At 39.9% G+C, this 15,950-nt stretch overlaps 1 protein-coding gene across 3 annotated transcripts in view; it reads left to right on the forward strand.

Annotated features, from left to right (window-relative positions):
- MAP2K5 (mitogen-activated protein kinase kinase 5) overlaps positions 1–15,950 on the forward strand; it is a 130,115-nt gene that overhangs the window by 55,820 nt on the left and 58,345 nt on the right. For all 3 annotated transcript variants that reach the window (XM_035569423.2, XM_035569424.2, XM_035569425.2), the window contains exons 13-16: positions 2,421–2,469; positions 9,046–9,119; positions 10,041–10,091; positions 13,229–13,300. In XM_035569423.2, the coding sequence (XP_035425316.1) occupies positions 2,421–2,469; positions 9,046–9,119; positions 10,041–10,091; positions 13,229–13,300 (246 nt within the window). The remainder of the gene's footprint in view (positions 1–2,420; positions 2,470–9,045; positions 9,120–10,040; positions 10,092–13,228; positions 13,301–15,950) is intronic.

The raw sequence follows: 15,950 nt of genomic DNA on the forward strand, positions 1-15,950 counted from the left end.
ATTGTCAAGTGTGATATTCTTCTCTTTTTTTGGTGGGGGTTATGTGTGTTGGAGGCTGAAAGACAGAATGCTAGAAAAAATGTAAGGCAGCAAAAGGCAATCATCCAAAGAAGAAAGCAATTGCCAGATCTTGGGGCGAAGCACTGTATTTTCAGGGGCAGGATAACATGGTGAGAGAGGCAGATAGTCCTGAGACTTCGGTCCCCAAGATACTGGGGAGATCTCTGACTTCATCACAAAATTCCTCCTGGTTGCCTGCATGAGACAGTGTCGACAAGAAGGGGAAATCTCTCTTCTTTTCTGTGTCATTTATTGGAGCAGAGGGCTGTGGTGTTTTTTTTCAAAGGGAAAAGTGTCTTGGGAATCCCAAAGTGCTGTGCTTCCTCCAGTTTTCATGCTGCTGCCTATTTATTTGGGTCTGCCAATGTAAAATCTCTTCTACCTTTGCTTGCCACTTCACGCATTTATTTTCAATTCAATTTCTTGAGCAGTGACATTGTGCGCTGTATTTTGAGTGCTAATGTTGATTGAAGTTCTCCCTGAAATGATGTGCACTTGAACTGTCAGGAGAGTGAGTGATTGACAGCGGGTGGAAGTACTTTTTATGTCAAGGCTTTGTCAAGTTATTGTTGTAAAACCCACTTTACTGAATACCAATAATTCCTGCTAGATGTTCAATCAAAAGATACTCTGTTCCAGCACCATTTTAGGATAATATTTAATATTTAGAGCCCTTCCATAAGGTGGGCAAATGCAAGTTAGGTGAATAACGGTACTTTACACCAGGCTAGTCTGTCCAGGGGACTTCTGTGTGCGTATTTGCAACGCCATGTAAAGGGAAAAGCTCTTTTCATTCTTTTGTACACTGTTGCTGAGACAGTCAGAATGGGAGAGTTGGGTTGATACTGTCTCTTATAGCTGCTTATTCAGCACATGTTCCATAATAAAGCTACTTAATAACTCACAGCTGTTGATTTTTTTTTTCCCCCTCTAGGAAATGTTTCATTTTTTTCTATGAATACATGCTTTAAAATAATTTTTTTTCGAATGATTTCAAAGATGCTAAATAGTCTAGATATATGTTTAATAATCAAAGAAGCTTAGTGTATGTAAAATTACTTTTACTTTTGGAGGAAGAGTGAAACGTTGCATCCCCTTTTTGCATCGATGCTTTTTTTCTCCTTCTTCTTATGTCAAAATGCTGTGTAAGTAGAATTCCCCTGTTTTGATTTTTGAAAGGCTAAAGTGAACAAGGCCACACCGCAGGGCATACAGAATTTGACTAAGGCCTTTTGTTACAGGTAATTACCATCTGAGGCCATGAGATAGTTGGATGTGGAGTGTGAGTTTAACACTGAGGAATTGCCATCTAGAGCAATTTACTAGGGGATCCAGAATCATTATTTGGTTTACAAAAGAGCTTCAGATTTCTCTTATGTTGATTTTGGTTACAGAATAAATTTTAAAATGACTTTCTAATCCAATAGGAAGGCTGAAAATTACTATGCTATCTGCTTTCACACAGTACAATGTTTTTAGCACTTCTGCTTGATCACTGTAACAGAAGTAATTTCATTTCAGTCTACTCGGACAATGAAGAGAATGTAATTGTTTTGTCTGAAAAATTCAGACAACTTTACAAATGTCAGCAATGCTTTATTGTTCTGGAGGTGCACAAAGAGAAGTGTCTCAGGAAAATGAATGAAATGTCATCTCGTAGATAGAAACTTTGTAAAAAAAAAAATATTTGCTGTATTAAAAAGGCTGGCTGAGACAGCAGAGATGGTTTGGGTAAAAAGTAAACAGAAATAGAATTGTTTGTTGAATCTTGTTAGTTTTCTGGGCTCCTAGAAAAAGTAAATCTAAGAAAAAAAATAGTGTTAAAAGTGCAAGAAGTATTGGGGTTTAGTTACTTTACAGGACCAAAACCTTCAGTAAGGTTCATGTGTGGTCCATAAATAATATGAAGAATAAGATAATTTCTGCAGTTGAAGAAGTGTTCAGCATTTGCATGGAATAAGTAAAAAACATGGGAAGTAAGGGAGGGGAAAAAGTATAGATGTAGCAAATGATGGGGGCCAGGGCAAATAAAAGAAAGGCAGTAAAACATGATGCTAGAAATTTTTTTGGTTTTTGTTTTCTGACCTTTAATTTCATTGGGTTACTTTTGTTTCAAGACGACCTGGGAAGAAGTTTATTCATGTGTTCCCAAAGAACCTACTGTCACATAATCTGCAGCAAGTTTCCATCAGAGGTTCATCTGTGGCTGTAATCCTTTGGAAGAGATGTTTTGTCTCCCCTTTTCATGGTCTTGACTCCACTCTTCATTGGATGTCGGGTCTTTAACAACTCCTGCCAGATGAGATTTGTAGCATTTCATACTTTTTAATATGTATTATTGTTGTTTCTCTTGAATACAGGTTGTGAAAGGCCTTACCTATTTATGGAGTCTAAAGATTTTACACAGAGGTGAGTAACAGATGTTGTCTGTTTTTCAGTGAAATACCACATTATTTTATTTTAACAACACTTTCAGCAGAGACAGTAGACCAAACTAACATCTGGTTGGATTCCAGTGGAGTTAAGCAGAATGAATCTCACTCATTAGCCTTGCAGATTCTTTGATAAAATATTTTTACTGCTGTTCTCTTTTTATTGTCCTTCCTCCTCCCCTACATACAATAGACTAAAGAGAGGAATGAATTTTGTAGAGATTTAGATGCTTAGGGTTGCAAACAGGTGCCAAGTGGAATTTTCACAATCAGCAAGGATCATTAAATGCTTGACTACCTTTGAAACTAGAAGATAGGTAATGAATTTTCTTCTGTACTTCAAAAATCTCACACGGCATCCACAAGCGTTGCTGGAGTCTCACATCTCTAAAATTGTCACCTGTTGTCCTTAAGATGGTCACGTGTAATTAAAGAAACTTTAAACCTGCTTGGGCGTAACAGACCATTTTTAGGTTTTTGCTGTTTGTTCTGCTTCCTGAAGTTACCTTGTTTTTTGGTTTGGTTTGCTTTTTTAGCTTCTCATGTATTTCTTGCTTTTAGTGTTTTTAGATTTTGTTTAAAATACATTGTCTATTGTGGTGAAATACGCTAGAACTTTAAAAACCAATGTCAGTTCTGAAAGCAGTGGAAAATGATGTTTAAACAACAAAGAAGCCCTTTCTCCCCTACTCCGCTCCCCAAATAAAAAAGAGAAGGAGAAACTCATTACATTTATAATGTTTCTAAAGTGTCTGAAAGTAACAGCTCCGGCTCCTAATGTCGCCAACAATACTGTTTAATTTAACCCATCTGCTCACTCAGCCCCTGTGCACAGTTGGAGCATGCAGTAACCGACATCGTTTGTGATTGAAAGAGAAGTGGAAGTAGGGAGACAAGTAGAAAATTTTAAGTTGGGACCCAAATAGGTAAGGCCGTTTCCTCTGGGGAGTTTTGGAGTGGCTGAGAAGCAGGTGCCAGGCTTTGGCGAGGTGCTGGGAAATGCCTGGGTGAGGTGCCCCGTGTCCTGGTGTGGTCTGTGCAAGGAGCTGGGCACCTCTGCAGAGGCATCCAGAAGTCCGTGCTCTGGGTAGGAAGAACAAATTAATAGGAAACACTAATTACCAGTAGGTATTGAGGTCCTGCCCCACCTTGGAGCTTAGGCTCAGACGTCCTTTGGCTCTTCATCCACTTGGGAACCCACGAAGTGAGGCCTTGTGTTTCTGATGGTGGTTTAAACATTTAATCTATTAGCCTGAATGTTGCCAGATGCTGAGACTTAACAGCTCCATCTACTCTGAGCAAGAGGATGTACAATCTAGATGCCACAGCTGCCACAGCAAATGTCAGAGTAAAAAGAAAAGAAAAAGTATCTGGAACATCCGTGGCTGGGTGTCACTCTGAGTAGGCAGCACAGTCCTTGCCGTGCTTTTATAGCATCCAAAAAGGAAAAGCTGGTTTGAAATTTCTTCTCTTTTGAATCTTTTTCGTTAGAGGCTGTGGCCACCTACTGAGTACGATTTGGAGGGAGCATTGTGGTCAAGCATAAATGCCGTACCTGTAACATTTTATTGTTTCTGTTGTAAATTATGTATGGTCCTTGCTGTTGGCTAAAGAAAAGTGCAGAAATTGATCTTTTTTAACAATTCAGAGTTTTCTGGCCTTGGTCTGTTACTGGGTTGACCAAGGTGAGAGCAATACTGCAGAAGGGGTGTATATAGGTGTGTGTGTATTTGTGTATATATATCCCATATATATATATATGTGTATATATATATAACTACCATTCCAGAGTCCGGCAGTGGTTCCTCAGGGGCTTGTTTTTTCAGTATGCACACGTGTGTATGTGCGTGTGTGTGCTTTGATGTAAAACAATTAATGCAAGGTGCAGAGCAGGGGACAGAGCAATGCAGTGCCAGGAAGATGCTGGTTTCTCGGGGTAATCTCCTTCAGCTGCCTACTGGTTTTAATGCATCAGAGGTAAATTAAGAAAATGTAACCCTGACTTCCTTGCTGTCACATGTAAAGCAGGCTGTGTGGGAAGCTCGTATAGGCTAAGAAGTCAAGAATTTCTGTGGTGGTGATAACTAAGGTGGAGAAGCAATCATCGTGAAGAAGCTGTGCAATGCGGTGCAGCAAACGACAGATTTGTGACTAGAGCATGGATTAAAGCAAAGGAAACACAATGAACAAGTCTTTTATTCCAGATCAGACATTTCAGCAAATATTACAGCTTAACTTCAAAACATACCTTGCAACTAATGAGGTGATAGCCGTGCATATTAATAAACGCAAAGCTGTAGTCATAGTCATCACACCCACATCAAACGTAAACAAAAGATTAACACCTACACCACTTCTTTGGAAGATGTGAGAATGTCCCAATGATAAGTGTGCTCTTTTCCCCAGAGGATAAGAAGTAGAAATGGAAGGGTAATGAGAAATTAACTTAGATTTAAAACAGAATTAGCAATTAAACAAGTCTAATCATGTACAAAGTCAAAGTTTGTATAAAGACGAACCAAAATCTGTTAAGTTCAAGAATAAGTATAGACCGTATGCATTTAATCTAGTATGTTTTTCTCAGTTCACACCTTCTTATTAAAAGAAAAGTTTGAAATAAATGTTACCCACTTGTGTTTAATTGTACTGATCTGTATTTGTATGCATCAGTGTGTACATACTAGGGACTGGTATATATTGCACTGGTCTTGGGACTGTGGTTTCTGAGCAGGTTTTAAGTTTGTAGCAGAGCTTTGGGAAGTGTTTTCTGGTTTGTGGTGCATGAGGTTGGGCAGAGTTGATTTGTAGACCTTCTTGGACTGCCTGCTGGTTGCATTGCAATCTATGACGGGAGATTCCTGCATCACTCAGATGCTCTCTTCCTGCGTTATTCCCACAGAAATGTTTTCAAATCCTCCTTTGTTTTGGTTTAAGCGAGCTGGAGGAGGGCTGCCAGGTAGGGACAGGCACGGTGGACATCAGTGTTCTGTCTTCTCAGCAGGAGCTGCAGTTTGCAGAAGATCTCACCAAAGACATCCAGTCGCTCCCCCGTCACACTTCTTAGCTTTGTGAGAATTAATCGGCTTTAGTGTTACATATAATGAAGTGCAAACAAAGATAATAGGGCGTATGTGTGTGTATGTATACACATATACCTATATATGTGAGTATAGCTAAGCACGTAGCTACACACTCATGAACTATTGTGTTTATTTCAAAATACTAATAGTAATAATAATCGTGACCTCTGAAAGAAGCATGCTGGTGAGGTCATTTTGGCAAGAAAATGTTGTCATTCTTCCGGCAGCTTCACTTTGTTAATAGTCATGTTCTGTGAGCAGTTAAAATCTCCTTTGTATCTCCTCTCCCTTGAACCTAGAATATTGCAGTCTTATATTTTTAAATCACAGAAGAAGTCAAGAGACAGCTTTTAGAAATCTGTTTTTTGCCCTACAATCATTCTGTTCGCTTTTCAATAAACCAAGATGACTGAAATGTTTGGTGTTCAGAAAGCTGAACCTCTGACAGTTCTGTTTACTGGTAAGTAAGAGCTTGGAGGTCCCATTTATCTGCAGAGAGGTGAAACGAGTTAGATCATAAAGAGAACTTGTTCATCCTCCATAATGATGCTTCATAGAAATCATTTGTATTAAGCAAGCACTGGTAATGGGAGCATAATGACCCCTTTTGGCTCTTGTTTAAATTCTTTCACTTCTAAACAGTAATATTAATCACAAGCAGATGGTGCAGAACATTATTTATGCACATTTGTTTTCCAAAACCAAAAAATATTTAACCCATTAACTGAAGCAGTTTATGAACAAAAAGGCTAATTTCCTGATGGGGTGATTTTTTTCCTCCCTACTTTCAATATGAGACACTTTCTGAAGTGACAGTTTTGTCTAGGGTTGTCACTTCCTTTTTTTTCTGGAGGAAACCAACACAACCATTGGAATTTATAGCAAATATTTGCTTAAATTCTCCATTTGTAGTGCTATTTAATTTGTGCTGCAAAGACAAATAGTATTTGTTCTTAGCAGTGCTCATTTTGCTGCAGCTTGCTCAGCAGAGTCCCTAACCTGCATTTGGTTCCTTTACAGGCTGGTTGCCAATTGCCTTATTTATTTATATATTTTTTTTAAGTTTTAGAAGGATTTTAGGATCAAGCAATGCTTAATGAATGAAAGATGGGTTTAAATTATATCAGCTTGCTGCCACGTGGGATGTGACACTAGGGAAGGCGCGAGGGGGGCTGCAGAGCCCCTGTTGCACAAGGTGATGGCTGGAGGGAGCTTGCATTCATTTGGTTGCTGATTATTTTGGTTAGATCCTTTAGTATTAAAAGCAAGGACCTGTTCCTATACTGCAATTTTCATTTAAAAGTGTTGGTAGTGTAAACAATAGGGCCCGCTGATGTGCTGTGCGTGTCTCGCTGAACTTAGCAAAGCCACTTGGCTCCAGAGAGGAGTGTGCTGCTGAGTGGTTGCCAGAAGCAAATGTCAGAGTCTTCCTGAAGTTTTCGTTAGAACAAAACATTCCTAAAATGTTGGGAAGCATGTGATGCATTTGGTGCGTGGCTTGCTCTCAGGCAGTATTTTGTCCCGTCACCTGGGGCGGGGGGGTGGGTAAAAGTCCCAGGAAAATGCAGCATGCAGATTGAATTTCTAAGGTTGAAATGGAGGTCAAGGAACCCAAACTTACTTTTGTTGATGCTGTAACATGGTGAAGAGCTTAAGACTGATTTTTCTTTTGGCTTTAGGGGGGAATTGCAAAATGCACTACCGGTATTGATGCCTAACTTAAACATACAGACTCAGTTAAGCTGTATAAAGTGTTATTGAATGCTCCCCCTTTTTAAACTGGATTTTTAGCTCAAGTATAGGAAAGCGTTTAATCAGCTTGTTAATTGAGGTTATACATTTTTACATTACAGAGACAAATTAAGCCAGCTACTGTGGTACCAGAAGACATCTGCTAAAGAAAGGCAAACTTAATGATAAACAAAATTAGGTTCCTTTCTAGTTGGGTTTCATCCATCTGCACCCAACTAGTGTTCACTTTTAAAGAAGGCACAGATACAAGCTAGTGCTTTTAATCCGTAATGACAGAAGAAAGCAGCGATGAGGCTGAGGCGCGCTGCGCTCTCATCTTCCCGAGCCGCAGCCCGGCCGTATCGCGCCCATTTTGCCTTCCCACTGGCAGCCCTGGCACAGAAGGATGCTCAACGTCTCCTGCCGTACGGTTAGGCTGGATGTTTAGCAGTTTATCTGCACATCGATTTTACAGTACGCAACAGAAGCCTACCAACTTCTTTTGACATCAGAGGGGGGTCAGCGATAACATCTTTGCACTTGCAATCTGTCTTTACGGTGTGTATTGAAGTTTTATGCGCAGGAGCGGGGTTAGCAATCATTTTAACGTGTTCCTGGCAGCCAGCCTCTGTAAAAGCTCCAAAACGGGGTGATCGGAGCCTGTTTTTGCAGTAGGAGGCCGTGGAGGTGGAAGCCCGTACCTTCAAAAAGGGCTGTGCAGAAGGGCAGAGCTGCAACGGGCACCTTGCTGCAGCAGGAGAAGGCTTGGACGTGTTTGTGCTTTGTGTTCCTACATGCAGACGTCTGTATGGCATACTTAGCATCGTTTTTTGTTGTTGTTGTGTTTTTTGGTTTGTTTATTTGTTTGAAGACTATTAAGATCTACTCTTGTCCCTATGTGGAATTCAGGAAAGGCTGCTGGAGGAAGGGTGAGGCAGGGCTAATTGCACTGATGCAAAGCACGGCGCCGGGAGGAACTGCGAAAGCTCAGCCTGGCCGTTCCTTCACGCTGCGGCAGGCTGACTGCCTGCACCTCTGCTTCTTGGTCATTTCTAAATTGTCTGGAGTTAGCAGCTTTTTTCTAGGAAATCCCAGGGTTTAGTTTTCTGACTTGTATATGGCTTATTTCTTACACAAACCTTAAAAAAAAAAAAAAAAAGTTTTTTGAAAACCATACCCTCCAGTGGGTTTTGGCCTATTCATCCTCTGCAACACAGGCTGTTCCCTTCCACTTTTTTGTATCAGACTTTTCTGGATTTGAGAGCTTGGAGTTTGTCCCCTCCCTGTCTCCTCCACGTTGTGCCACAACCTGCAGGTCCTTCTTCGCAGCCCTACTCCAGCCTCCGCCCCAGGCAGTTGGTTTATCTGGTATTTATGCAGTCGATTAATCCCTGTCTAAATGTGGCACTTCCACTTGTCCCTATTGAATATTATTTCAGTCTCGTTTGCGAATTTGTCAAGATCGCTTTGAATTCTGGATCCCATCCTTCAGTGCCCTTGCTGCTCCTCCTAGATTGGCGTCACCTGCGGTAGATGTAATGTCACCTGTGCTAATGCCTGTTACCAACCAGAGCTTGCATTTGAAATGCATCTTTGAAATATTTTCTATTAAAATCTATCACGCTAATGATTATTGTGCCGACGATTCTATTAAAATCTACCATGCCAATACTCGGTACGATCTCTGTATGTGCGAGGCGTATCCAGGATAACGTAAATGAAATCCGGTTTTGTCCCAACAGACGTGAAGCCATCGAATATGCTGGTGAACACGCGGGGGCAGGTGAAGCTGTGTGACTTCGGGGTGAGCACCCAGGTAATGCCCCCTCAGATATCCTCCTGCTCCCTGATGCCCAAATCACCTGGCGCCAGGCGGGCGGCCCCAGCAAGCTCCCCTCTGCTGGGAGAGCGCTATTCGTTTTTAATCTCTGGGTGACTTTTCTTCATCTGAATATGATTGTTCATTGTTTAATGACAGTAAAAACTGCTGATATTGTAATTACTACTTACGAATAGCAAACTTCATTGATATGCAGCTTTGATATGAAAGCGTTTTGGCCAGACAAAAGGGAGGGCAGAACGAGAGATGCGTCTGGGGAGCCCAACTGGCCCACAATAAAAATTAATATTGGGAGTAACAATAGTGGTGGGCTTTTACAATGTGCAGCACAAATTTTAATTAATTTCCATTTTGGGCCTCCCTGGAGAACTTCTCGGATAGTGACCCATGAGCTTGCTGTGATGTTGATTTGAATTTCAGCACCTTTACTCTCAGCCAAACACGAGGACCAAAGAGAAGGTCAGCCTGGTATTATAACTTGTCAGAGCCTGTTGTCCCTCCAGCGTATTTAGTGCTCATTGCATTCAAGAGATGAATGTGGCTTTATTCACATCTTGAGCCAGCTGACTGAAGAATGAGCGCGTTCAATCCTACTTCAAATTGACTTTTTATATCAGACTAGTTTGGGGTACTAAAGCGCTAAGCATCCTGTTTAACAGAATTGTTTAAGGTTATCTGCCATAAACCGTAATGCAGCGCTTGCTTAAATTGGAACTCTCATTCAAAACAAAAGAGAGATTTAATCATTTTTAATGCCTTCGCAGATAAATTTGTTCCCTTTTCCATAATTTTTAGTTGATTTATAGGAATGATGATTGTAGGTTAAATGAGGAATAATTGCCCATTTTATTTCCACATTATCTTTATATTGTTCTAACAGACTGTTTTGTCTGATAGCTGGTGAATTCTATAGCCAAGACGTATGTTGGAACAAATGCTTATATGGCGGTAAGTGGATTTATGTAGGAATAACATTTAAATAGAAGTATTTGTTCAGTCTTGCTCTATGTAATGGAGGATATATTCTAAATCGATTCCCAAACTTCCTCTCCCCCCACCCTCAGCGTAATCGTGTATCACAAAAGAGTTCCTTTCCTACCCGTGCTCACCTAACAGCTCTCCGACAGCTACAGGTCTTGCTGATATGGAAGAGTAATACAGGAAAAGTGTTTCTTTCATATATTTCAGGTGTCTTTAATGCATTGCAACAGCAGGGAACAAAGAGAGCCAGTCCACCATAATAATACCAGGCCACTAAATTGTGACGTTCATACCATACATAAGAAGCCATCAGTGCATTTCACTTTCCTATATAAATTTTAGTCAACAGAGAATGCCTGTTGTACAAAAGTTAGGCTGTGTTCTTCATTAGTCAGATTAATTAGAATAATTTTGGTTCTTCATTTAGCAGAGGTAGAAATTTAAATAACACTAAACTGAAGCATTAAATAACTGTCTTTTATTTTTGGTCACTGCAGTTCTTTTTTTAACAAACTATTTATGTTGTAATGTTGTTGAGGAAAAAATCAGCATCAGCTTGTTTTAAAAGAGAAAAAAAATGCAAAATGCAAACAGGAATACAAAATGGTCTATACTTGTGTTTTTCAAACCTCAGAAAATAGGAGAGAGAAATCCATGACCTTTAATCGCTTTCAGGTATTTTTTCTTACTTTCTTGTGAGGAGAAAGCATCCCAAGGTGTCCATTTATTTGCTAAGTGCTTTTCTAGTCAAGGTGTACCCATTATGTGGCTTCTGAAACACTTATGCCACCATCCTAGAAAGACTTGGGCTATCCTTTGTGATCAGAATATTATGTGCATAAAAATATTATTTTTTTTAAAAGTCTGGTCATATATATTACTACATTTGCTAGTAAGCCTGCTGATTTCTATGCCTCTGTTCTGTAAAATAACTGGAACATAGTGATTCAAACAAATAAACAGCTTCAAATTAATCAACTTCTTCCACACCACTCTTAAGTCTTAATGTGGTCTTAAGCAGATCTAATAATTAAATTGTATTATGCTTTTAGTGTACAAGTCAAGATTACTGTTCTCTTTCCCAGGTGTGCATTAAATAAATTACTTTTTCTCTTCTTCTTTATGGATGACTGTGATACATTCATCTATAAATTGAAAAAGAAGTTTAAGCTAAAATGTATTTGATCTGAATTCTTTTGTTAAAATTGTTTTGCTCACTGAATTCATAGTTTGTTGTCATGAAATGTATAACTATAATGACTACATCATCAAAATATATTGAAGGTCATAAGCTTTGGTGTGTCTGCCTGGTTGGGGGGCCAGGACAGAATTTGAAACCATCAAAAAATCGAGGTATCTTTTAAATTTTTTTCTAATTGAGAAATTGAAATTTACATCAAAAACACGTTTCTTTAAAATCACTTTATCATCTACTGGAGGTGATAAATATCACTATATCACTAGGGGAAAAAAAACAAACACAACTTTTGGATGAAAAAAGGTAATGAGTTGTGAAAATCCTTAACAGAAAGGCTTGTGAGCTGGGTATCGTTAGGGTGGTCTGTGTGTTGCGCGCTTTAGTTTGTGCATGCGTCATTCTAATTTCCACCTTCTTCTCCGTGCTTTTAAAAGAGAAATTCATGCAACTAAACTTTTTGTTTAAATGTGCAAATGATTTACTTGCCCCTGTCATCTGTGAATACGTCAGTTCTGTGTGTAAATTGGTGTTTAAAGCTTGAGCTGTCCCACTGCTCCCCTTGAGCTGTGCAGCTGGCTCGGTGGCTCTGTAGGGGCTGGGGCCTCGCCGGCACCACAAAGCTCAGCGAGCATCCTCGACTCGTGCTTGGTTGGGATAGGTGGTTCCACCTTATCTTGTAAAGGCAGACACATCCCTGGCTGTACGGTTTTGCCTGCATGTCTGCGTCTCTGCAAGGATCTTTGTCAGTACAAAAGGATTCTCAAAAATCATATCCCTATGTGATACCATTGCAAACATTTCTAAAACACGTTTGGCTTAGGCTAATCGTACTTGTGAAGGCTCACTGTGATGTACTTTAATAATAAAAATAAAATTTAAAACCAAAAAAACAACCACCACATTTTTTTGGTGGCTCCATCAAAAAAAATCCGTTCCGGTGTCATTTTTTTATCTGTTTTTTTAGGTTATGACATTTGAAGGCTACCCTTCTGCACTGGGCAGCACTGCTTTTACTTAACAGTCAGGCTGCAATAAAAGCTCTTGACCTGGGATTAGCAGTGCAGAGTAAACATCTGAAAACACATTGGACTGGCACTAATTTGGGAGTTTGTTTTCTAAAAAAGGTCTCTGGATTATTAAAGACTAAAAATACAGCCAGTGCTGTGTAGGTGGTTGGGCTAGACAGGTGCATTAACAGCACAGTGGGGAGAGAAGTCTCATGGAGCCTTTTATTGTTACATTTCATGCTGTACTTGACCTTGGAAATGCTGAAATTGTAGCGTTCAAGTAAAAACTAGCAGTTATATTTTACAGCATTCTATTTCATGAGGCATTAAACTTGCTATTAATAGTTTTGAGTGAAGTCTTTTTTCTGTGGGTCAAAAATGAAGTTAAAAATATGTAAAATAAAATTGCTGGCACGTGACTTCATTGATTATTTTGGCTTCAGTAACTTTGCCTTTTAAACCATGGTTACTGCCCAACCTGTGGACTCAACACGAGGAGTTTGTTTTCCTAGCGTACCTTACTGCTGTGTCTGACTGTAGAAATAGATGTGTGCCACTGATGGACTCTTACAGCTTGACCTTGTGTGCTGCTGCACATGTGCACGTCACTGGCTTTTTTTGTTGGATAAAGCGGCCCAAGCACAAATGCCAAGGCCAGCTTTGCAATGCATGGCCACAAGGCTCAGCATAACCGAGTCCTTTGCTCTTGCCGAAGCGAGGCAAAAATAAAGACATAAAATACATTTGAGTGGTGTGTTTGCTCTCTGCCAGCTTTCCTGGTGAGCTTTAAGATTCTTTGCACTTTCTCAGTTGATTCGTTTGCCCTGGATTAGCTTTTATATAAGAAGTAGATGGGTTTGTTCACTAGGCTCAAGATGTTTCTTTCCATCTCTTTGCAGCCTGAGCGGATTTCAGGAGAGCAGTATGGGATTCATTCGGACGTTTGGAGTTTAGGGATTTCCTTCATGGAGGTATGCAAATATCTGTCATTTGTTTGTGCACGTTGGAAGAATCGAATGAAAGCTAACATCAAAATATTTTAACATAGTCTTTGTCTGCTCTTTTATATATGCATGCCTTTAACTCTTGCTAAAATTCTTGGCTGTATTTAGAATGGATTTGTTCTTACAGAGTTCAGTACAGTAAGATACAGAGAGCCTCTGCGCAAACCATGCAACAGTCTTGAGCCCTCCATCAAAACTCCACCTGAGACTTAAAAGTAGGGCCTGGTGCATGGATGCTGCTACGTGCTTTCAGCACTTCTGGCATTAAAGATGACTATTTCTGTATTTCGTTGTTATAGACCAGTATAGAGAGTCTTATTATTAGGGTTAAAAGAGGGTTATGCAGATTCAAGGTTTGAGCTGGGCAATGCCTTTGCGATATCTCAGCAGAAATCCTTGCACAGTGGTGTGAACCTGTCCCTGCATGGTTAAATCAAGTGTTTGATTTGAAGTGTTCGCTCTTAGAAAGGTTTCTCAGAAAGATAGTTTCAAACTGGAAAAAGTCTTGTCAAAATGAAGCAGTTCAAAGAGAATGCAAGCAGAAATATAGAAATTCATGAGAACCTGTAAGTTTGGTCAGAGCAAGGCTAGTTTGGATTTCAAGAGAAAGGTGGGTTGTTTTTGCTTAGGACTCTGGGATTTTTTTAAAACATAAATTTCAAGGACTTGTAAAATGGATGATTGTGTAGAGGGAAGATAACGTAGAGTGTGTAAGTTGGGTAGAAATGCCTATGCTGTGATAGTGTCTTGACAAATAAAGTCAGGTCTGGCTTGGTGTGGTCCGGGAGAAGGGACAGTTTGCTCTGCTCTGGTGATGGCAGCAGGGTGTATGCATTTCCACAGCCTGCTTCATGCTGGGCCAGGCTGGTCACAAACAAGCCAGCTGCAGCCCCAAATCCTTGTAGCCTTATCAGCACGCACAGGATGCTCTCGGGAGACTTTTTCAACCCTAGAAGAGTGTTGTGAAAGAACTTTGCCCTGCTTGGAGCAAAGCTGGGTCCCATTTAGCCCAGTGGCAGCATGAATGCTGGAGAAGCTCTGCTCCGTTTGCTTCTTTCTATCAGTGCACTAGGGATAGGGATTATGGTCACCATTACTGGCTGAGATCCTTTTTGTTTCTTCCTAAAGAACAGTTCATTCAAACCACTGATGGCTTGCATTGTCTCTCTGGTACAGCCTGACAAAAGTGTGGTACAACTACTGAAAAATGTAGGGGCTGTTCCCTTCTCCTCTGCTAAATATAGTGGTGAAGCAGGATATACATTTTGGTGAAGTACAACTGAGGTTTTTAGCAGAAGATTAGGTAGAAGTCAAGTTGTCTCGGTGCTGGCATTCTGCATCTAAGCAAGTTTCATATTTTGTAGCCTGAAAGCTCTCTAGGATTGTTCTCATGTTTTCAAACAATAAATTCCTTGCCAAATAGGCTTTAACCAAATTGAAAATATTTAATGCTGAATCATTGTATTCAGATCTTGTAAATCTTCTTCCAAGTCTGAAGCTAACTCGGAATGTATGATAATGACATACTTTCAAGTGTCACAGGGGATGCAGTGCTGTTAATTTGTTTTACTGCAGATTTCAATGGCTTGTGATACTGGAGAGTCCTCACAATTTTGGGAGAGATTCAGAACGTACTCACGCTCTGTAAATGAATCTGTCTGACAAAGGGCTAAAATGAGACTGTATTACATCAACACTTGACTGTGGTGTTCATTCTGATTCACAGTGGAATAGAGCGATATAAATGCAAGTTATACGGAGCTAGTATTTACTAGTTCCTTTGCTGAATAAAGGATGTGTTTCCATGTGCAGCAGCAGTTTGATGATTTTCCACATAGACCAAGACATTTGGAGCTTAGCTTAGGTTTATTATTAGGCAACCTGGCTGGTCATGAGTTTGATTTAAAGGATGAATTTCACATCCTATCCAGCATTAGGAAAACTCCGTTCATTTGCATTTTTTCTCCTCTTTCAAACCTTCTCAACTTTTTTTTTTTTTTTACTCTCTCACTTTCCACGAATGTCTTCTGAACCAGATGTACAAAACAATTTGGTTCTGTGTGCTTTGTTAATTGGTATGTCATCTGGTCCTCTGAGACCTCTCTTCAACATGATCGCTATGTTTTATTGAAGTGTTTTGAGTGATGTGTTAAATGATGAAAGCAAGGACAGTGGCTCAGAAAAATGTCTCAAAAAAGGTGAAAGATGCTCGAAGAGCCACACAAGGTCACTGTCATTAAAGTAACACTGTATTGACATGGGGATTGGTAGTGGAGACACTCAAGCTGTTGTTGATGGAGCTGTTAAAAAGGGAAGTTAGCATTTGCTGTAGGATTTTAAAATCCACTTAGTAGTATAATACTCTGATCCCTACAACTTCAAGCTAGCACAGTTATAGCATGATAATTTGAAAGAAATAACATATGGGACCAAGTTGGCAAGGTTGTGGGTTTTTTTTGACATATGATAATATTAAATGGCAGCTAAGTAAAGCTACTCATTTTCTTTAATATTCTTCTGAGCCTTTGAGATGTCTTGCATTTCTTTGCTGCAAAGCCATGTGTAATGAGAAACTGCACTGTTACTTTTGAGGGTTAAGAAAACTGCACCCAAAAAG

This window comes from Cygnus atratus, chromosome 11, assembly GCF_013377495.2.
Source record: "Cygnus atratus isolate AKBS03 ecotype Queensland, Australia chromosome 11, CAtr_DNAZoo_HiC_assembly, whole genome shotgun sequence".
Lineage (NCBI taxonomy): Eukaryota > Metazoa > Chordata > Aves > Anseriformes > Anatidae > Cygnus > Cygnus atratus.